Source organism: Acomys minous, assembly GCF_964271855.1.
Source record: "Acomys minous genome assembly, chromosome: 9".
NCBI classification, from domain to species: domain Eukaryota; kingdom Metazoa; phylum Chordata; class Mammalia; order Rodentia; family Muridae; genus Acomys; species Acomys minous.
In genome coordinates, this window is record NC_140490.1 from 96,812,931 (window position 1) to 96,836,977 (window position 24,047).

Sequence of the window (24,047 nt, forward strand, 5' to 3'; positions counted from 1 at the left end):
TGCGCTGCACACCTGTCTCCACTAATCACTCTCTCTGTCCCTACCCACCCCCACCACTATTGTGCCCACCCTTCCCGAGATTTTGAGTATTCCCAATACGAAGAAATGGTCAACAAGCAAGGAGCCGATACGTCAGCTGTCCCTATCTAACCGCTATGCTTTGTCTGCTTATATTAGAGTGCCACACAAACGTTCACAACTTCTACATGTCAAGTAAAAATTCTAAAAAAAGATAGTTTGTTCAGCTCCTCCAGTTGTCCGCTATGGCAACGTGGCTTTGAAATACCTAGGTGCTCTAACCAAAAGCGGAAGACCCCACGGGGCATGGCGGAGTCTGGCTGTAAACCTAACACTTGGAAAGCAGAGGCAGGGGAAGGTTGAGGTCAGCCTGGGCTACACAGTGAGTTCCAAGCCAACCCGGGCTACACAACACAACCTCAGAAACCAGAACAAGTGCCAGGGAGTGAGAGGGCTCAGGGGGTAAAGGTGTTCGCTGCACAAGCCTGGAGACCTGCGTTTGATCCTAAGAACCCACACAAGTGTGGGAAGAGAACCAATTCCATATAGTTGTCCTCTGACCTACACACTCACACATAACACACACACACACACACACACACACACACACACACACACACACACACACCCCACAGATATGGGCCCTCACAAGTAATAATAATAAACCGGGTGAGATGGCATATACCTCTAATTCCAGCACACAGGAGGCAGAGGCAAGCAAAGCTCTGAATTCCAGGCCAGCCTGGTCTTCGTCATGTGTTCTGGGTTAGCTAGGGATACATAGTAAAACCCCATCAGAGAGAAAGAGAGAGACAAAGACAGAGACAGAGAGAGAAAGAGAGAGAGAGGGTTCAGTGGTTAAGAGCCAACCTACATGGTGACTCACAACTATCTCTAACTCCAGACCCACGGGATCTAGCATTCTCTTCTGGCCTCTGTGGGCTACAGGCATGTGTGTGATGCACAGATATACATGCGAGCAAAACACCCATATACATAAAACAAATTAAAAAAATATATAAGAATAATAAAAAACAAAAATAAAGGGAAGAAGGCCGGGCGCGGTGGCGCACGCCTTTAATCCCAGCACTCAGGAGGCAGAGGCAGGCAGATCGCTGTGAGTTCAAGGCCAGCCTGGTCTACAAAGTGAGTCCAGGACAGTCAAGGCTACACAGAGAGACCTTGTCTCGAAAAAACCAAAATAAATAAATAAATAAATAAATAAAAATAAAGGGAAGACCATTTCATTTGTAATTTTAAAACATGGTATACTTTGGCTTTTTTGAAATTCCATGAACAGTCACTAAAAAAAAAAAAATCTAATGTCTGAAATAGCTAGCCTGCTTATGGGCTTGTTATCTGTTGCACGGTTTAGAAATTTAATATAACATACTAATATATAATTGAAGTGTATAGGACAGGCTGAGGAATAAGAGAACATATCTGAAATCTACTGAGAAACTGAGGAGCTGGAAGTGTGGGTCAGTGATATAGCACTGGCCAAGTATACCTGATGTCCTGATTTGAACACTCTGGAACCCCCATGCCAAATAAAATTCAGCTAATACTTTTTGGAAAAAAGTGGTCTCCGATGTGTCCTAAAATCAAACAAATGTATAAACAAAACATTTTTTCAGCCATGTGTGTGTAAGAAAGTTTGAGAAGTATTAACTGGGTGTAGTGGTGCATACCTTTAATCCCAGCACATGGAGGCAGAGGCAGGCAGGTTTCTGTGAGTTTGAGACCGGTCTGATGGTCTACACAGTGAGTTCTAGTACAGACAGATCTACACAGTGAGAGCCTGTCTCGCAATAACAAACAAATAAATAATACAATACAAAACAAAAATAGTTTGAGAGGTATAAAAGAAGAAAAACTATTATTATTATTATTATTATTATTATTATTATTATTATTATTATTATTATTATTTTGAGGCAAGTTCTAATAAAGGCATGCACCATCACGCTTGGTTTAAAGAAGGAAAGTTTAAGTAACTCCATAATCTTCCAGTTAACTACTTGATGGATTCTTGCTTAGTATTTTTATTATCAAATATGCCTTATATTTATATATAACTACACAGGCATATCATATATTGAGGTGATTTTACATATATAATTATGCAGACTTTTTAATTTTTTTATTTTTTGGTTTTTCAAGACAGGGTTTCTTTATGTAGTCTTGGCTGTCCTAGACTCACTTTTGTGGGCCAGGCTGGCCTGGAACTCATAGAGATCCTCCTGCCTCTGCCTTGAGAGTGCTTGGGATTAAAGGACGCCATGCTGGCCAATTATGTATACTTATAATACAGTGGGGTAACAGGCTAGATCACTGTGTGGTTATAGCATTGGCTACTAAGTTTCATTTCCTATAAAGCATCCTCCTACCACTCTTTTTCTGATAACAACAAAGTTTTAGTAAGCCATCCTATAAAAGGTGTACACATTTTTAAGATGGCTTTCCAGATGCCAAGTTAGCAGGTAAGACTACGTAGGAGCTCTCTAATGCTAGTACATGTTGTTTACAGTCACGAAATCGAACAATCAACAGAGCCAAAGAAAGCCCAAGAGAACAACGTAATTTTACCTGAGGAAGGAGACAAGCCCCGCACGACCCTCATCTCGAAACCGGCGGAAGGAGACAGGCCCTGCACGACGCTCATCTCGGAACCTGAAGAAGGGGACAAGCCCCGCACGACCCTCATCTCGGAACCTGCGGAAGGAGACAAGCCCCGCACGACCCTCATCTCGGAACCTGCGGAAGGGGACAAGCCCCGCACGACCCTCATCTGGGAACCTGCGGAAGGAGACAAGCCTCACACGACTCTCATCTCGGAACCTACCAAAGAACACAAGCCCCACAGGACCATCATTTCAGAACCTGCCAAAGAAGACAAGCCCAGTAGGATCATCTTCTCAGAACCTGCGGAAGAAAACAAGTCCCCCATGACCCTCATCTCCGACCCTCAAGAGTTTCCTGATTCTACATTCTCCAAAACATACTTGCATGAGATCTTCTTTGAAGAGTACAAACTCATGGCTTCTGAAATACTCTACGAACTTGAGAAGACACTGAAGAAGTATGCTAGCAAGGGTATGACTTTCCCTGTGGGCCTCATCAGTCTCATTACTTGCGGTTGGCAAGATCTGATTGAAGATTCTAACGCGAGCGTATCGCCAAACATGGTGGCACAAGACAGGGCCTTGGGCAGGGGGTCCAGCTCCATGACCATCATCAACGACAAGAAATACCAAATCAAGCCAGATGCAAAGGAACTGCCTCAAGAGGGACATCAGTGGGTCAGAGTGAGAAAATTTTCTCAGGTGGTACCAAAAAAATCTCCAGAAAAATCTGGTAAGTTGAAGTTACTGGCTGTGTTTATGAATATTTGGGGATAAATGAACAAGACAGTATGTAAATAAGATAGTGACAAGGCCCTGCTCAAACTATGGCACCAGCCAAGGACAATACATGCAGTAAACTTGGAACCCCTACCCAGATCTACCCAATGGACAGGACATTCTTCACAGTTGAGTGGAGAGTGGGGTCTGACTTTCACACGAACTCTGGTGCCCCATATTTGACCATGTCCCCTGAATAGGGAGGCCTGGTGGCACTCAGAGGAAGGACAGCAGGCTACCAAGAAGAGACTTGATACCCTATGAGCTTATACAGGGGGAGGAAGTCCCCCTCAGTCACAGTCATAGGGGAGGGGAGTAAGGGGAAAATGGGAGAGAGGGAGGATACAAGGGATGGGATAACCATTGAGATGTAATATGAATAAATTAGTAAACTATATATATATAAAAAGATAATGACAATGCATTGGATTAGTACAGTCTGGTTTGTTAGAGCCATTCTATTGACTAATTAATGCTTGTCAGGAGAAAGAAGCAAGTTAAAACCCCTGTTAGGCTTCTCCTGGGATAGATTTGAGGTTCTCTCTTACAGCAACAGAGACACATAGGACCTACTGCGTAATGATTGCTTAATTTTCTCTTCTTCCTCCTTTTCAAGACAGGGCCTCACTGTGTAGCCTTGGCTGTCCTGGGCTCACTTTGTAGACCTGGCTGGCCTCAAACTCACAGAGACCCACCTGCCTCTGCCCGCCCCCCACCCCACCCCACCCCAGCCCCCGAGTGCTGAGATTAAAGGCGTGTGTCACCACGTCCAGCCTTGACGTATAATTTTCTTTCCTGAAGTTTAATTTCTTTTCCAAGTTATCTCGTTTTTATTTTTGTAGCAGTATTTTTTTTTCAGTTGGATCACAAAATAATGGGTCTCATTATGACATTTTCATACATGCAGATCATCGTGTTTTTGTTTACATTAACCCCCTGACCTCACCCAAACCTATTCATTATATTTGCTAGAGCAGCAAATTGTACGGCATTTTACTAGTCTCCTGAACTGAGAGCATAGACAGGTTTGTGATGGTGAAGATTTTCATCTGTGTCTACGGCTCTACTGCAAACAAGCAGCAGATGGCCCCATCAATGAACACTGACCGACAGCTGGCTATGAATGATTGCAAACAGCTCAGAAACTCTGCTTTTAAAAATATCTTCTTGGATTTTCAAATGATTTTTTTGGGGGGGGAGGCGGTCAGTGTTTTTCAAACTTTTCTTGTTTAAACTGGAAGAACAAGAGGAAATGTGGATGTGACAGGTTGTTGCTGCTGCTGCTGATATTGATGATGTTGATGATGTTGATGATGAGGATATTGATGATGATGATGATACTGATGATGATACTGATGATGGTGATGACAATGTTATGATGCTAATGCTGGTAGTAATGGCAATGATGCTGATGATGATGGTGGTTGGTGATGTTAAGATAGCTTTTATCATAGAAGGTACCATTTCTGCATGCGTTAGGGTATTTAATTCTACTAAATTATATGGTTTATTAGATGAAGTTACTCTGTCCATCTTTATGAGCGGTAAGTAGGTTCAGAGAGATTAAATACCTTGCCCCCAAATCCCCAGAGTGATTTCTGGAAGATTAAGTTCCCAACATGTTAACACCAGAAGTTGTCTGCTATTATTAGATGCCTACTTTTGGAGGTTAGAGTTCTTAGTTGGGAATCAGACATTCATTTATAAGACAAAATTTAGGGATGGTATATGTCACCATTGAAATTGCTAGGGAGCCAGGTGGGATGGTTCATATCTGTCATCTCAGCACTTGGGAGGCTAAGGCACAATGAGACTATCATGAGTTCGAGGCCAACCTGAGATACAAAGTGGGCTCCTGTCTCAAAAAAAAATTTTTTTTTTTAACTTGCAAAGGAATCCCATTCTCCCACACTTAACTTCTAAGACCACACAGCAGCTATGTGTGATTATCTAAATTTGAACTCATAAAAACATTAGGTCAAGTAGAAGTTTCAGTTTTTCAGTCTCGCTAGCCAGCATTTCAAGTGCTCAGGAGTCATGCTGGCCAGTGGCAGCTTATCGTGCAGTGGATGTTCAAAGCCTTTCCAATAGCACAGAAAGTGCTTGCTGTACAGTGGTGTTCTAGGAGGTAATGAGTGTGCGTGTGTGTGTGTGTGTGTGTGTGTGTGTGTGTGTGTGTGTGTTGATTGAGACAGGGTCTCACTATATAGCTCTGATTGACCTGGGTTGACCTGATTGACTTGCTCTGTAGACCAGGCTGGCCTCAAACTCATGAAGATCCGCCTGCCTCTGCCTCCCTGAGTGCTGGGATCAAAGGTGTGTGCCATCACGCCAGGGTAAGATTCATAGTTTATACAAGAAAAACAATAGCAAAAACATCAGATTCTTAGCAAAGAGTTGGAAATCCCCGTGGTGTTGACCCGGGCTCTGGGGCATCTCGCAGCACGTAGTATGGTCTGAGAATGATGGCAACGTTTTTTTTTATCAGCTGCTTCCTGACTGTTGCGGTTTGACCTGAGTCCTCAGTGTGTTCTGATCCTTTCCCCTCCTTTTATTCACGGATCAAAAGGGAGCAAGAAAAAGGAGAAACAGGGTACAAACCTTCTGAGGGAGCTGGGTCTTACCAAATTTAAAGATTTCTGTGGTGGCAGCAGACCTGGCTTTTGTACCTTCTGCGTTGACAAACCTTTTCCTAGGGAGACACAACACACACATCTACTCACCCCAGATAGGAAACCCGAAACAGACCATAGTACAGACACCACCAAAGCCCAACTTGGCGAACCAGGAATTTTATTGGGGTTACTTACAGGAATATGGGTGAGGGGCTCACTTACAGGAGCAGAAATGACTCAAAGGCAGCCGCATCACCGAAGGCTACCCCACCATGGGTGACAGCTCATGAAGCCAGGAACTGGAGCATGCAGCACAGCCTGCAGTCAACTCAACAGCCTGGAGAGTGTCCTTTCCAAGTGACTCTGGTCTAAATCTCTTCAGGCAGCTCAGCTGCCTGCTGCTTCTTCGAGGTAGTTGATCTGGTCCTAAAATCTTCTTGGCAGCTCAGTCTGAGAGGGACTCTTGACTCCCCCCTCCCCCGCACCCATACTCTGGCAGGAAGGGGTCTAGAGAATCTGCTTGGTTTCAAGGAGTCCTGAAGCTATTTTGAGTTGTTTACTGCCTTGCTTAAGGAGTTTCCTGCAGTATATTCCAATCTGTAGGAAACTATTATTCTTTTTAAAAAAATTTATTTTTAAAGATTTATTTATAGTACTCTGCCTGCATGTACACCTGCAGGCCAGAAGAGGGCATCAGATTTCAATATAGATGGTTGTGAGCCACCATGTGGTTGCCGGGAATTGAACTCAGGACCTCTGAAAGAGCAGACAGTGCTCTTAACCTCTGAGCCATCTCACCAGCTCCAGGAAACTATTATTTGATAGCACCCTATCAATGAGGACAAATGGAGGGACACAGGGACATTTTATCATCAGGAGCCTGTTAATTTAACAGGTACTGTTTTGTTAGTGTTTTGGTTGCTGCAATTGTTGTTGTTTGGTTTGCTTTTTTTTGAGACAGGGTTTCTCTGTGTTGCCTTGGCTGTCCTGGAACTCATTTTGTAGACCAAGCTGGCCTCCAACTTGAAGCAATCCATCTGCCTCTGCCTCCTCAGTGCTGGGATTAAAGGCCTGTGCCACCACATTCAGATTTTTTTTTTTAATTCTTAGCAGTATTTTCCATTAATAGATTTCCTCTTCTCTTTCCTCTTTTATGGTACATGAAAAACATGTTTTTGTTAATATTTGTGTCTATGTCCAATTCATTTTCCATTGAAAAGTGTGTAGAAAACTCAAGGACAGTTAAGAAGGGCTTTAAAGAAGGCAGGTGTCATAAAAAGGTCCCTGTCCACGTTTCTGCTACTGGAAATGTAATTGTTTGATGACCCCCGAAGACTCCGAAATTCCTCATTGCTCATCCCTGGGGGACATGAGACACTCATGACCTGCGCTCTCTCTCTTAAAGACTCGCCGTGGCTTTGTGTAACACCCTTAGGCTGCACTGCACTATCAGATGCCCCAAGCAACTCTCTCTCCTCCTCCTTTTCTTCTCTGGAAGTCACACTCATGTCACTGAATGAGAGAGGCCTTCTCAGCCTCCTCAGCCTCCTCCCCATCCCTCCCTTCTTGTTCTCTCAAGCAGTTCACCTAATTATATTTCTGATTTATGTTTCGCTCTGTATTAGCAGTTGATTCTTAGAAGACCCTGCCCCCACCACAGGGGCTCCCCAGAGGCTTGCCCATCATCAAGATACCCGCCCAGCCCTTCCCCAGTCAGTTTTGCTTTGACAATAGTGACTGTGACAGCCCTGAGTATCCGGAGAATGAGGGTGCGAGCAGCGGTTCACATGGACTAGATCTTCAAGGCCACCTAACAGCCTTTAGAGCTATCAAGACTCCAGAAGAAGCCAAGCATAATCTCACAGTCTCACAACGAATCTAGAAACTATGCAGAGGCATCTCCAGGTTTAAAAGCTGGTTCATTTAAAGAGCAAGTGATGAAAACATTTTTTTTTTTTTTTGATTAACAGCAAGGCTTATTTTATTGGACTTTCGAGACAGGGCCTCACTATGTAGACCAGGCTGGCCTTGAACTTCCAGAGATCTGCCTACACCAGCGTCTCAAATGCTGAGATTAAAGGTGTGTCTCAGCGGGGCGGTGGCGGCACATGCCTTTAATCCCAGCACTCAGGAGGCAGAGGCATGCGGATCACTGTGAGTTCAAGGCCAGCCTGGTCTACAGAGTCCAGGACAGCCAAGATAACACAGAGAAGCCCTGTCTGGGGGGGAGGGGGGAGGCATGTCTCACTATGCCTGGCTATTATTGGTGTTTATTGAAATCCTGGGTAAGAATGGTAAATACCGGTCGCTTGGTTTTCTGTTGAGGTTCTTCTAGAGCAGCATCCTCTATCTTCTCCTTCCCCTCACATCCTCCTAACAGCTCTCCATTTTTCTCCCTTCTAGCTTTACTCAGTCAGACCCAGGGATCCCAGCTCACCAAGAAGAGCAATATACCTAGTGCCAGTCACTTCTCACTAACACCCAAGATCTGTTTTGAGAATGGTAAGACCCCTTATTCAACCAGGGTCAGCTCTGATGTGCAATTGGAGTGGGCTCACTTGTTCCCCAAGCCCGGGAATGGTCCCCCACCCCCACCCCCAGCTATCCTCTTATAGTGGCCTCCATCAGAGTGAGACCCTGAAGGTCACCGCTCCCAAGGCAAACTTTTCGATGTAGCCACCTCTGACTTTTCTACCCTAGAAACCACCAGGAAGTCAGGTTTTGTGGCAGTGATGCTTCTATTCTTGGAAGAGAGTCTTTGGACCCTTCTGTTATAGCCAGAACCAAGAATAAAGGCTATGGGCCCAAAGGCAAGCTTGTCCCATCCCCCCCCAAACTCTTCCGCTGTTATGAAGGAGACTCCCCAAGGAAAGGGTATGGTTGCAGAATCAGAATCTGAAAAAATGCATGAACTCTTGAATAAACTTACAAAATGGATGATATATTAACTTTAGAAAAGGGAACGTTGGTGCGCAGGTGTGATATAGCCATTGGCTGTGCTGTCACAGAATGCACAGGAAGTCAGGTGACAGGGCTTTTTATGACGCCCTTTATCTTAAACTTAACAACCTTGAGAACTTATCAGAGATTCTTGACTCGGAGAAGTGCTTAACAGCCACTTGGGTCTCCACGCTTGCCTCTTTATCTAACAATATGTGTTCAGGAAATCAGAATTTAGGACCGCCTCCGCCACAGGCAGGGTGGGCCAGGTGTTGAGGAAACGGGTGCATTCAAGCACAGTAGGTAGACAAACAACAAGATGGAAAGGGCATGTAAGAACCCCAAAAGTTCAACATATAGGTATGCAGGAACCATGCCCCAGTGACAGGAAGTGCTTCATAGACAATCAAATGACAGCTCACTCTGTGCTCTGTGAGAGGGACCCAGGGCTTGGTCATTGAAGGGCAGGACTTTTTCCCAGGTCTGGGGAATGGAATTGGCAGGGCCAGAGTCTACTCTCAAAGAAACCAGGGTGCAGCCTGTTCCGTCTTCCTCCTTACGGCAAAGCTGGTTCTTCTGATCCGGTGAAGAAGAGCCCGAGGGTAACTGTGGTTGGATTTGGACTCTTGCTGGTAAACAGCCATTTAACTCAATCTAGCTCAAACAGTAGTTCGTTGTTCAAGAGCTGTGGGTCATTACAGGAAGCAAAGCGTTTATAGGGAGCAGAGCCCAAGGCAAGCGCAGGGCTCAGCATGGCAGGAACTCTGCTCTCACTGCCTCTGTCCTGCCATATTCCAGTCTAGTCCCCACCCACCGACCAACTGGGGAAACCACTCCCCGCTGCCCTTAGATTCACACGTTCCTTGCTTAGGAAGAAGGGTTTGTTTCTCTCAATGTCACAGGTCAATCCCCTGTACGGGGCTCAAATCAGACCACCCAATCGTGATAGTCTGGACAACAGAGTGAACGTATTGCTCAGCCTGGCTTAGTAGCTCAGAGATGGCGAGAGATCTCTAGTTGCTGGCTCCCCTAGAGCGGTATTCAGTGGGAGTGAAGACGTTCCGTAGTCTCGCGAGAGAGGGTCTGTTTACGATGGGACAGGGAGGTGGGGGAAAACAAAGGGGCCACGTTGCCACATTGCCCTGCCAGTTTCCATTAGAGCCATAGCTAAAATGAAGAGCAGGTATTGTAGGCAAAGGCCTGGTGATGGAACATGCATGCCCTTCCAGGGACCTGCATGGCTTCCCTTTGCGGAAGGCAAACATTCCAGGTGGCGACAATGGCGCTTACGTGGGAGGAGTCATGTTTTCCTTTCTCCCTATCACTTATTCATTCTTCCAGTTTTCTTCTATATTCGATGGATTAGTGAGTGGGCTAGACTTGGTGGGATGGCATAAGGAAGCGGCAGGCTCCTCTTCTAAATTCCCCAAAGCTGCCCATGGGTCTGCTGCCTCTCTGCCTCTCTGTCTCTCTGTCTCTCTTTGTGTCTCTGTCTCTGTGTCTCTGTCTCTGTCTCTCTCTCTCTCTCTCTCTCCTACAAGGATAGAACTTTCACAAGACAAGAATATTACAATTGAGAGCGGCCATAAGAAACCATCTTGCTCGAGTCTCTCTCGTTTTACACAGGAGAGAAAAAAAACACAAGGATGCTGAGTTTATTTACCCAAGTTCAGTAGAGCCCATCTGTTGATAACTGCTGCAAACGTTCTTTCTGGCAGATAGCACTGTGTCCCCAGGCAGATAGCACTGTGTCCCCAGTCTCAGGGCAGGGGTAATGAAGACCCTGGTCTCTGCCTGGAATGTTGGGATTCAGGAAAAAGCCTCAGATGACATCCTAGGGATTGAATGGTTCCAGGGTGAAGCGTTCATCCCATTTCCGTGCAAACCCTCCGAGGACGGGTCATCTCGAGGGGACAGTTATACGCAGTTTACCGCAAATGAGAGATGTGGCGGCTTTTCCAAATAGGCTTCGGTAGACTTGGGACAGGGTTTGCCCAGCCAGCACTGGTGGGGCACATGTTTTGAACGACCTCCTTTGTGCTTAATATGTGTGTTGTCTTTTTAAAGGTTGGATCCCTTGCTCGAAATGGGAAATTCTGAAATGGAAGGCAAACCTCAGTGCAGCTGTGAAGAGACTGCAAGTAGCCACAGCTCAAATGTAGGGAGCTCCCTCCATCCTTACAGTAGGATGTACTTGTATAAGGCATAGAACGTGGTAGCAAGAATAGGTCAGGGCCTGTGGCGCTCTAGACAGGTCACAAAATCACACTGCCTGTCATGTCTATAATATGAAAACATGTATTAACACTCTCTCCTCTTCTCTCCTCCCCTGCCCTCCCTGCCTCTTATTCCTTGCCCTCCCCTCCCCTCCCCTCCTCTTCCCTCCTCTTTTCCTCTCCCCTCCTCTCCTTTGTTTCCTCTCCTCTTCCTGGTAATGTGTGGGGAAATTCATAGTGAGGTGGTCGGTCTACCAGTTCTGCCACGTGACTAACACAGGATCGTGTGTCAAAATGTGGAGAAGGGAAAAGAGGAAGTCAAGGAACTAAAAGGCAGCCGAGGGCATTGTTTTATAGTTTTGTTTTTGTTTTTATTTTTTAAGTAAAATTGGTGTTAATGGAACTTGTCATCTACAATAGGATCCTGAACATTTCAGGACATTAACAAACAATAGAGGGCAAATCTAACCATCTGGAGGCTGGGATGATGGTAGGTGTCTCTCTCTTAATGATGAGGCTAATATACCCTATTAAGAGGGTAAGTTAACATACCCTAAAGCAGAGGTTCTCAACCTTTGGGTCACAACCTGTTTTGACATTGAATGACCAGGATCACCTAAGATCATTAAAAAAACACAGATTATTACACTACACATAAAATTCCAGTTATGAAATAGCAACAAAAATATCTTTATGGTCAGGGTTACCACAACACGAGGGACTGTATTAAAGAGTTGTAGGCACTAGGAAGATTGAGAACCACTGCCCTAAAGTGTGGCTAACTGTTCACAGTCTTACGCTTCAAATAGGCAGAGCCTGCCATAAGACCTGGCACTCTGGCTGACCACTCCCAGTGTTTTTGTGTGTGTTCCTTGCCTGGTCTCTGAGAATGACATTGGGGGTAAATTGCAGATGTAATACATGCTCAGTGTTTAGTTTAGTTTAATTTTAAATTGAAAGTAAAAGACAAATTAAAAACATATAATCTTTCTACTAAGATAATAATGTTTTTACATTTTGGCATGTTTCCTCAGACCTTTTCCCCAGACATGCATGCACAGAGATCTCCACAAATATGCAGTAAATATATAACATGTATTTTATGTATGCTTATAATACATAAAACATAGCCAAGCAGTGGTGGTGCATGCCTTTAATCCTAGGACTTGGGGAACAAAGGCAAGAAATCTTTGAGTTCTAGGCCAGCCTGGTATACAGAGAGAGTTTCGGGACAGCCAGTGCTGTGACACAGAGACAGCTGTCTCTCAAAAAACCAAAGCCAACCGAACAAACACAACAAAAACATAAAATATGTTTTAAAAATATAAAACCATCTTTTATATTTTATGCACGTGTGGTTGTGTGAGCTTGCATTCCCCACATGTGTGCAGGATCCTGCAGACAAAAAGAGGGCATTGGATCCCTCAGGACTTGACTCACAGACAGATGTAAACTGCTATGTCGGTGCAGGGACTCGGACCTTTGAAAGAACACCCAATGCCATTTCTCTAGCCCTAAAAACATCTTTTAAATATCACATTGGTCTTCCTTTATTTTTCTCTCTTTCTTTGACCATGAGGATTTCCCCCATGCTTTTAAGTTCTTCAGACGCAGAATGTTGAAGGCTGCTTGGGTTCCGAAGCATGGGTGGATCATGAGGGTTTACATTTCTACAACCATGCAGAACGTGTGTGTGTGTGTGTGTGTGTGTGTGTGTGTGTGTGTGTGTGTGTGTGTGTAGGGGGATGTTCTTCTTGAATTGAGAATGCTAGATGCAGAATTTGTTAACAAGATACATCTTTAAGGTTCTAGAGATGGATTGCCGTTTGCTTTCCAGAAAAATCCTAACCCTTCACAAGAATGTAAGAGAAGCTCCACCTCCCATTAGTCTTCGAACTAAATAAAATCATGATTATTTAACCTGGCTAAGTTAATAGGCAAATGTTAGTTCTCTTAGATAATTAAGGACATTTAACTCTTTCTTTGTTTCTACTGGGCTGTAGTAGAGGAAGCTTTGCTTTTCTAGTTGTTTTTGTTTTTCAAAATTTTCTTTAAAAAAAAAAGATTCATTTATTTATTATTATGTATACAGTATTCTGCCTGCATGTACACCTGCCGGCCAGAAGAGGGCATCAGATCTCATTGTAGATGGTTGTGAGCCACCATGTGGTTGCTGGGAATTGAACTCAGGACCTCTGGATGAGCAGGCCAGTGCTCTGAACATCTGAGCCATCTCCCCAGCCCATCTCATATTTTCCTTTGGAGGATGGTGATGTGAAATACTAGGCTGGGTGCCCCTGACTGGCATTTAACCCTAATTTGACCATTTCTTAGCCCTGTGACCAGGACTTCAGATGTCACCATGATAGAACCGTTTGCGTGACTCTCCTGCTCCCATCTGTTAGTCATGGAGCCGGACGCACTACACTTCTCAAAACCTCATTTCCCTCCTGTAAAATTAGGGTCCTCAAAGGGTCCACACCACCGAGCTGTGGAAAGCACTGAGATCACGTTGCTAAGCAACACAGTACCATGTACACCTTGTGGTAAGAAACGGAGACAGGTAGATTGCTATACCTCCCGCCTTGCCAAAACAGACAGGTCCAATGAGAGGGTCTGACTCAAAGAAAAGATGGGGGGAATAACTGAAGAAGACATGTGCTATCAAACCCTGGTCCTCACACGTTCATACTCACATGTGTATAGACATTCACACGCATGTGTGTAGATATAAACCACACACAAAAATTATGTGTATCTGTGTGTAGGTCTATATATGTGTGCAGGGCGTGCAAGTGTAGGAGGCCAGACACCCACCTATAGAGTCATTCCTTAGGTGCTATGCACCTAATTGTGTGTGTGTGTGTGTGTGTGTGTGTGTGTGAGAGAGAGAGAGAGAGAGAGAGAGAGAGAGAGAGAGAGAGAGAGAGAGAGTCTATCTATCTTTAGCCTTTACTCTGGTCCTTTACTGATGAAGTCAGCTCCCCAGCCCCTTCCTGATGGAGCTGGCTCCCCGGAGCAGTTTCTTTGCTGTACTTTGATTCTCTCCTCATCTGTAAGGTGTGTTTCACATCCTCAATGCACACTTCTGTTCTTGCATTCAGTGACTGCCCACCACCCTATCCTGGCTTTAGCTTGGTAATAGACTCCTGGGCTGATTTCATGTGAACTTACAGGTACTTGTCACCTGCAGGAGAAGCCAGGGGCTGGCCTCTGTCCCTCAACCTAGAGATGATCAAGATCACTGTCAATGTCTTGAGGAAAAAAAAAAAAAGCAAGAGAAACATCGTCTTTGGGCCCGTTGGTCTTCACTCAGAAAGAAGCTGTGTCTATGAGCCTGTTAAGGGTGTTAGAAGAGAAAGCAGCGCTTTCAAAAGCTAGTGGGGAACTTTGCCAAATGCCACCACCCACTCAGTATTTCACTAACATGGCATTTATAGAACACAAAAGTTCCACCTTGTACATTTTTGCACAAGGGCTTTTGTGCCTTAATTTTTGGCCCTGTTGGCAAGGAGGGAAATCATTCCTCCCCAGGTGACTAAAGAGGTTCATGCTGTACAGGCGTGCCTCGCTTTCCTTTAGAACAATCCACAAGGCCCATTGGCAGAAAGTCAAAGAGATGTAGAAGCTTGTCTAGGCAACAAATGAAAGTGCCAGGGCTCAGGAAATGGGAACTAGGTTCAGGATTCTGAGTGGCTTTCTAAATAAGTGTTGATGACCTGCCATTCCACCAGGCAGGCCCCTGTGCTTATAAAACGAGGTGGTCTGCACGTGCTCCAACAAGGCAATCTGTAAGCGCCTTGCCTCAGTCACACTGTTCAAAAATTCTTCTACCCACTCATTTCTGTTTGCTGTTGTTTGTTTGTTTTCTTCATTTCCTCCATGGTTTGTCTCCTCGGCCGTTGTTCATGGGACTCTGGGAAGTCATAGGGCGATGTACACCATCGCAGACTCGGAGGCCAGCTTCCTCTCCAATGCTGTGGGAAGGGGCTGTACTTCAAGGGGCAGAGCCCTATGCCTCCCTGATGCCACTTGTCCAATTTTTGACAACTTATTTGATTCTTAGTTGTGAGAAGACAGGAATGAAAGGAGAGGAGAAGCCGGAAGAGGGAAGCAAGAGGAAATACAAAAAAGAAAGTGAGAGAGACACACAGAGACAGACAGAGACAGAGGAACAGAGAGACAGAGAGACAGACAGTGACACAGAGAGATAGAGAGATAGACAGAGACAGAGAAACAGAGAGACAGAGAGATAGAGAGACAGCGACAGAAAGAGATAGAGAGACAGAGGCAGAGAGACAGACAGAGACAGACAGACAGACAGACAGACAGACAGACAGAGACAGACAGACAGACACAGATGGCTATAATCCAGCATTTGCCCCTCACTCACCATACTGGCTCTCATTTCCTTAACAGGGGCAATGGCTATTAGCCAGCCCCTCCTTTTGTTAATCACCTGCATTATCTTCTCAGTCCTTTAAACACATGTTTAACCTTTATTTATTTATTTTTTTATTTTATGTGCATGGGTGTTTTGCCTGCAGCTGCCACACGCATGCAGTGCCTGCAGAGACCAGGAGAGAGTTATGCACCCCGGAACTGGGGTTACAGACGGTTGCTAGCAGCTACCTGGGTGCTGGGAATCAAACCTGGGTCCGCTGGAAGAGCGGCCAGTGCTCTTAGTCACCGAGCCGTCCCTACAGTCGCCGCCTCCTCCTCTTCCTCCTCCTCCTCCTCCTTTTCACACTTGCCCTTTAAGTATGGCTCTTTTCACACTCCCAACACTCTCACAGCACAATTAATATGTGTGCGTTCACACACGCTGGACACACTCCACCCCTGACTCACACTCACAGAGTCCAATTCTCCCAAACACTCCCCAAGAGCCTTGCTGACATCTGCCCGCCCCATTTTAGGACATTTCAAGTGCATCAATCACAACACGAAAACACCAGGCTTTGTCATCCGACGCGCCTGTCTCAAGGGACTTGCCTTGTGCAGTTTTAGACATTTTCCCATTGTTTTCCGCCTCTCTCTCTCCTTGCTTTAACATGCTAAATCTCTGTGGGGCCCTCCACTTCTAGCCAGAGCCCTGCTGCTTCTCATCCGTCTCAAGTACTGGAACCTGCTCAATTCCGCCCCTTCGTTCTAAATATCTGAGGACCACAACCAGGCACTTGTGGTCACCGAGTCCATGGAGCAGAGGCCAGGCCATGCAGCTAGGAGCTAGGTAGCCATGGAGATCTCCCTCTAGTGCGTGACCTTGTCCTCAAAAGCCTGCCTCCTGGCTTCTCTTCTTGATGATGTGTTGCTGAATACTTTACTCGGCATGCTTGGGCATGCACATATATGTGGGTCTTCATGCATCAGCGTGTTTACATGGGTTGCATGCAGAAAGCTGGGCTGGGTGAGAAGGCTTGCTCTCATCGGCTGATTTGGTGGCTCTTGAATGTGTGGCCTTGCGCCCTGGCTTTTCACATAGCCGTGTAACTCCTGCACTGTCTTTATAATGGTGACAGTGAGTACTTTTCTTATAAGAGTGTTCGTTTTTGCCTGTTAGATGGTCCCTAGTGAATTCTTGCACAACACTGACTCAGTGTTCTAAGGGCCTGCCTTCCCGGCTTAGGTTGAAACTTAGAAACTAGCTGGTTTTCTGTCCACCTCCCTCTTCCTTTGCCAGCACATAATCAATAACACGTTCATGCCCCCTACTAAACTGCAATGAATGCAGCCAGTGTTTATGGAGTACAAGCCAAACACTGGGCTGGGGTGTGTGTGTGTGTGTGTGTGTGTGTGTGTGTGTGTGTGTGTGTGTATGCCTCACATCTCTGTGAGATCCTTTTAGCCCCATTTTACAGGTCAAGAATGTAAGGCTTTGGCGGGTGTGTGTGTGTGTGTGTGTGTGTGTGTGTGTGTGTGTGTGTGTGTTAGTATTTTGCCTCATATGTTCAGTGCCACATGGAACGGTTAGAACTCAAGCTTAATTCTCATCCTGTGCTTCCTTCTGCTCCTGTGAGGTCAGGGGTTATGTGGTTGTTCCTTTTCTCACAACCTCTGGCACAATGCTCACCCACAGAGAGACTTAATGCATGTTTAGGAAAGAGAAAGCACTCTTGCCCAGGCGGTGGTAGTGCACGCCTTTAATCCCAGTACTTGGGAGGCAGAGGCAGGTTGATCTCTGTGAGTTCGAGGCCAGCCTGGTCTACAAAGAGAGTTCCATGACAGCCAGGCCCACACAGAGAAACCCTGCGTCAAAAAGAAAAGAAAAGAAAAACAAAACAAAATAAAACACCCAGTTGAAGGTTTCTGGGCTGAATCTACTTCCAATGAAGGCTTGGCTAAGCCCTGGGCTGACTTCTGATTTAATGTAATCAATTCCCTTAACCGCTCAGGACGAGGCTACAGAGCCCTCTGAGTCATTAGCCAGACAAGACCAAGAAGATAGGAGACAGCCATGTCTCATGATCTTTTCTTTTGCACAGAAAAACAGAGGAAGCTAAGCAAAGAAGAGAAGGATTCAACAGACAATTGATCCTGCGCCACTACAACGACCCGGAAGTAGAAGAGGAGACGGCAGAGCGCCCCCAGGAACCGCAGCTTTTCTGGATGGAACTGCTGCAGGGGAAAGCTCAGATGCCAGCTATGGGAGAGGCCAACCCAGAGATGAAGAAGTTCCATTACGCCCTCATAGATGGCTCGTCTCTGACCTAATATCCTCACGGGATTCCCCAGAGGAAAGGAGGGGGAAGGAGGCAGGCCTTAGTCATTAGTGCTGACAGCCCGGGTTTCCACCCAGCGGAAAAACTAGTCCAGGAAACACTGGAGGGAAGAGGCCCATGTTTCCTCAATTCCTTTCCCCCAAGCATTCACATCCTGTCCCACTGAGTCAGGAAAAAGAGCCCCAGAACAGAATGGAAGCGAGCCCCCAATTCTTAAGCCTTCAGCTTTGTTCAGAGAACCTCTGATATTTTTGTTGAGCACCCGAGGGCTCGTGTGATTCTGAGAAGATACATTCTGCGTGCTTCATTTTTCTTTACGGAGAAGGGACCACATAGAGACTTGGTAAATAGAGAATGTGGCTTCGAAAGAAGAGGGATGTGTGTGTAGGGGGGTGTCAATTCCTACGAACCCCAAATGAAAAAAAAAAATTCAAGAGTCCATCACAGCCCATCTTGTAGAGGTTAGGATGGACCAGTTTTGTACAATGATTCATAGACCTAGTGTTAATCCTCAGCCCTACTTAGCCTGCATCTGTCCATGGATGCTGATGGTGATTCCTGACCTCCTTGTTCTTTGCTGAGTCATCATCATCACCGGGTGGTACTAGCTAGTAGTACCCGGCCACTTTGGTGTCCAGAGACACTGCCGTTACCAAGACCAGCCTGATTGGACTTCTCTGTTATTAGAGTCCACAGATTAGTTTCCAACGGTGGTTCTGCTTCTCAACCTGTGGGTCAAATGACCCCTTTCCTAGGGGTCGTACATCAGACAACTCTCTGCACATCAGATTTTTACATTACCATTCGCAACAGTGGCGAAACTACAGTTATGAAGTAGCAACCAGAATAAATTTATGGTTGAGGGTCACCGCTGCACGGGGAAGTGCCTTAAAGGCTTGCAGCACTAGGAAGGTTGAGAACCACTGGTTTAAAGGAACGTGAAGCTAAATTATGAGAGCCCAGGGAGGTGAACCTGTGGGGAGAATGGAGAACATACATCAGGAAGTCAGGAAGCCTGTATGTCGGTCTACCTGCCACCAACATGTCCTGTGACCATGGGAAAGAGTCACCCTATTTAGACCCCCCTCCCCCCAACACACACACACTGTCTTATTCTGTAATAGCTGGTTTTTAAAAGTAGCAGAGTGAGGTATGGTGACGTGTGCCTATAATAATCCTGGCATTTGGGAGGCAAGAGGCTTGTGGGTTTGAGGATAGCTTGGGCTCTATAGCTAAACCTTTGCCTCAGAAAATTAACAAATAAAATTTAAACAATTAGAATGTGTGTGAGAAGGACAATTATCAACATTCTTGTTTGACCAATGTCAGTTCCTTAACCTGTTTTTCCATCTATCCTTCTGGCCGCTTGGCTGTCTGCCAGAGTTTCTCTGACGTTCCTTGGGGTGGCCTGTACACCAATATATTCAGTGACTGGCCGGATCCAGTTGTCCTGGGGACCTTTACACCCTTTGGATGTGGTAGCATTTCTTTTCCTCATAGGTATGTCAGGTTGCAGGTAAGCTAGACTCTGTGGGTAAGCAAGGTTGTGGGAGAAGCGCTAGCTGATGCTAACAACGCCATCTTTTAAGTTGCCTATCAATTTGGAAAAGAAGTTAGGGGGGATGAAATACTCCAGTATAGAATAAATATGTATCTATGGGCATATATGTTCAAAGCTTCTTCCCATATAGGCTTGCAAATTTACGTGGGCCTCAGTCTCAGGTTGTAGCGCCATCCATGTGGGGGCGCTGCAGCTCTCGGGAGCACAAGCTTTCGGGATGGCACAGGCTGGAGACTGTGTTTGAGTGAGTCCTATATCATCTGGTCTTCCTTGACCCCTAAGAAGCAGGAAACAGGAAGCAGGGATCCATCCTACCACTGCAGAAAGTCTCACATCTCTCTCAAGCTCTCTAGTGTCCCTAGGGGTCCCTTTCTGGGCTCTGTCCTCTGCCTTTGTCATCGGCCATCTTGGAGTCTGGTTCTCTGTTCTGTCTCTAAAAGTTTTTAGTTTGAGCCAAGTGAAGGATTTGCTTCTTTGCTGCTGCTGCTTCTTCTTCTTCTTCTTCTTCTTCTTCTTCTTCTTCTTCCTCCTCCTCCTCCTCCTCTTCCTCTTCCTCCTCCTCTTCCTCCTCCTCCTCCTCTTCCTCCTCCTCTTCCTCCTCCTCCTCCTCTTCCTCCTCCTCCTCCTCCTCCCCTCCTCTTCCTCTTCTTCCTCCTCCTTCTTTCCCCCCCCTCTCTCCCCCTCTCCTTTCTTCCTCTTGGAGAAAGGATCTTTCTACATAGCTCTGACTATCCTGGAATTCACTGTGTAGTCCAGGCTAGCCTAGAACAGAGATCCTCCTGCCTGTGCCTCCTGGGTGCTAGGATTAAACTCAAGCACCACAGTACCCAGCACCACTTCTTTTCTAGATTCTCCCCCAAGTTTTATTTTATTCTATTAAAATATAATTTTTTCAGACAATATATTTTAATTATGGTTCTTCTCCCCCAACCTCCCCACCCAGTAGGTGTGAGGGATCTTGCTAAGCACCAGCTTGACTTCTCCACGTTCAATGAGTTCTTTAGGTGATGTCATCAGCAATAGAGCTTTGCCATCAGTTTGTGGAGAGCAGCCAATAGCCCTAGCAATACCTGGGTTGTTTGGGTATCCCCACAGGGCCCCTTTGGCCAAGAACTCGATTAGATTTAACCTATTCTTGGAACTGGAAGCTTCCTCTGGTGATAAGAGATGCCCAGTTGGGGCTCTGTCTCCCTTGTTATTTGACAATTCCATTTACATCACCTTCATATGAGTATATATTTTAGGAAGCTTCTATTGTATTAGGTTTTCATACAAACTCTTAAATGGCTTTTAGTTTTACCTGTCCCTCCCCTATATTCCCTCCCCCACCTCATCTTTCCATCCCCTTCCTATTTGATCTCCCCATTCTAGTCCCCCCATCTCCATATCCAGCCATAACTATCTATCCTATTTTACCTTCTAGAGTGATCCAATCCTCCCCCAGTCCTCATACTGTAAATTGTCCCTCTGTAGCTATATACCTGTTAGCTTGCTTATGGAAGACTTAACAGGTGACATCCACATATAAGTAAACACATACCATATTTTTGTCTTATGGGATCTGGATTACTTCCCTCAGGATGATTTTTCCCAAATCTATCCATTTATATATGAATTTCATGATTTTATTTTAAACAGTTGAGTAATAATCCGTTGTGTAAACACACCACTGTTTTCTGTATCCATTCATCCATCCATTGATGGACATCTAGTCAGTGTTCAGTTTCATGCTGTTATGCATAGAGCAGCAGTGTACATGGTAGAGCAGGTGTCTCTGTAGAAGGATGGAGAATCCTTTGGGTATATGGCCAGAAGTGGTGTAGCTGTGTCTTGAGGTCGATCTATTCCCATCTTCCTGAGGGACCACCACACTGCTTCCCATGGTGCTGTACACGTTTGTACTCCCACCAGCAGTGGATGAATGCTCCCCTTACTCTACACCATCACCAGCATGAGCTGTCATTTGTTTCATTGACCTTGGCCATTCTGACTAGTGTAGGATGAAATCTCAAGGTAGCAGATTTGCATTTTCCTCATGGCTAAGGACATTTATTTAAGTGTTTCTCAGCCATCTGTGTTTCATCTCTTGAAAATTCTGTGTTTAGACCTGTAACTTATTTTTTTGATTGGGCTATTTATTTATTTTCTTTCTTTCTTTCTTTCTTTCTTTCTTCTTCTTCTTCTTCTTCTTCTTCTTCTTCTTCTTCTTCTTCTTCTTCTTCTTCTAATTATTCTTCTTCTTTTTGGTTTTTCGAGACAGGGTTTCTCTCTGTAGCTTTGGCTGTCCTGGACTCGCTTTGTAGACCAGCCTGGCCTCGAACTCACAGCGATCCATCTGCCTCTGCCTCCCAAATGTTATTTGTTTTCTTAATGTCCAGTTCATTGGGTTCTTTATGTATTTTAGAAATTAGCCCTCCATCAGCTACTCAGATGTGAAGCTGTTAAAAAAAAATCATGTCCCATTCTGTAGCCTGACTCTTTGTAAGTGACAGTGTCCTTTGCCTTACGGAAGCTGTTGATTTAGTGTCTTAGGTGTGTTCAGGAAGTTGTCTTCTGTGCCAAAGCATTCAAAAGTCAGTGTATCTGGCCTTACATTGATGTCTTTGGTTCATTTAGAAGTGAGTTTTATGTAGGGTGATAATTGTGGATTTATTTGGATTCTTCTGAATACCAACATCCAGTTTGACCAGCATCATCTGTTGAAGATTCTTGTTTTTATGCAGTGTGTATTTATGGCTTCTCTATCAAGAACCAGGTGTGTACAGGTGAATGGATTTAATTCACAGTCTTCTATTTGATTCCATTGATCAATGTGTCTATTTTTATGTCAATATTATGCTGTTTTTACTACTATAGCTCTGTAGGACAAATTGAGGTTGGGGATGGTGATGCCTACAGCAGTTCTTTTATTACTCAGGATTGTTTTAGCTTTCCTGAGGGTTTTTCTTTTTTTCATATGAAGTTGAGAATTGTCCTCAAAGTTTGTGAAGAATTGTGTTGGAATTTTGATGGGAATTGCGCTGAATCTGTAGACTGCTTTTGGTAGGGTGGCCATTTATACTGTTAATCCTACTGATCCATGAATGTGGGACATCTTGCCGTCTTCTGATTATCTCCTTCAGTTTCTTTTTTTTCTTTTTTTCTTTTTCTTTTTGGTGTCTTAAACTTTTTATTACACAAAATTTTCACTTGCTTGCTTAGAGTTACCCCAAGACATTTTATGTTTTCTGAGGATATTTGACAAGCACTGTTGCCCTGACTTCTTTCTCAGTCACTTTGTCTTTTGTTTGCAGGAAGGCTACTGCTTTTTGTGCATTAATTTTTGTATCCTGATACTCTTCAGAAAGAGTTTAACAGATGTAGGAGTTTCCTGGTGGGATTTTTAGGGTTACGTATGTATACTACCATATCAGCTGCATATAAAGATACCTTGACGTCTTCCCTTCCTACTTGTATCCTCTTGACCTCTTTTGTTTGTTTTATTGCTTTAGCTAAGACTTCAAATACTGTATTAAATAGGTATGGAGAGAGTGGATAGCCTTGTCTTGGTCCTGATTTTAGTGGGATTGCTTTGAGTTTCTCTCCATAGATGTTGATGTTGGGTACGGGTTTGCTGTGAACTCTGTTTGTTATGTTGAGGCGTGTAGTCTTAGAATTACTATTGCTGTGATGAAACATCATGATTCAAGCAGCTTGGGGGAAGAAAGGGTTCATTGGCTTATGCTTCCACATTACTGTTTATCATCAAAGGAAGTCAGGACAGTAACTCAAACCATACAGGAACCTGGAAACAGAAGCTGGTGCAGAGGCCATGAAGGGCTGCTTTTTACTAGCTTGCTCATTGTAGCTTGCTTTCTTATAAAACCCAGGACCACCAGCTCAGGGATGGCACCGCCCACAATGGGCTAGACCTTCCCCCATAAATCACTACTTAAGAAAATGCCCTACAGGCTTGCCTATAGCCTGATCTTAGTGAGGCTTTTTCTCAGCTAAGGCTCCTTCCTCTCCAGTAACTCTACCTTGTGTCAAGTTGACATAAAACTAGCCAGCACCTATGTCCATTGTGTCCCTAGTATCCCTAGCAGGCTTATCATAAAGAGGAGCCGGATTTTGACAAAGCCTTTTTCTGCATCTAATGAGATGATCAGGTAGGTTTTTTTTTTTAATCTTTCAGTTTGTTTAGATGATGGATTGCATTAATTGATTTTTGTTTTGGTTTTGTTTTGGTTTTGGTTTTCCGAGGCAGAGTTTCTCTGTGTAGCCTTGGCTGTGCTGGACTCACTTTGTAGACCAGGCTGGCCTTGAACTCACAGCGATCCGCCTGCCTCTGCCTCCCGAGTGCTGGGATTAAAGGCGTGCGCAACCACGCCCGGCTACATTAATTGATTTTTGTATGTTGAACCATCCCTGCATCTACTATATGAAGCCTACTTGAATACAGTGGATGATCTTTTCGATGCGTTCTTGGGTTCAGTTTGCAAGGACTTTATTGAGAATTTTTGCATCTATGTTCGTGAGAGAAATTGGCTGGTAATTCTTTGTTGGGTATATATATGGTATGGTTATCAGGA

The 24,047-nt window shown here is 45.0% G+C and overlaps 1 protein-coding gene across 7 annotated transcripts in view; it reads left to right on the forward strand.

Annotated features, from left to right (window-relative positions):
• LOC311604446 (uncharacterized protein) overlaps positions 1–24,047 on the forward strand; it is a 97,336-nt gene that overhangs the window by 8,823 nt on the left and 64,466 nt on the right. For all 7 annotated transcript variants that reach the window (XR_014781495.1, XR_014781496.1, XR_014781497.1 and 4 more), the window contains exons 5-9: positions 2,549–3,375; positions 8,441–8,539; positions 11,045–11,135; positions 17,679–17,906; positions 19,266–19,415. Coding sequence is in view for 2 of the 7 variants with exons in the window: in XM_084794391.1 (XP_084650517.1) it covers positions 2,549–3,375; positions 8,441–8,539; positions 11,045–11,135; positions 17,679–17,906; positions 19,266–19,415 (1,395 nt within the window). In the remaining 5 variants the exon portion in view is untranslated. The remainder of the gene's footprint in view (positions 1–2,548; positions 3,376–8,440; positions 8,540–11,044; positions 11,136–17,678; positions 17,907–19,265; positions 19,416–24,047) is intronic.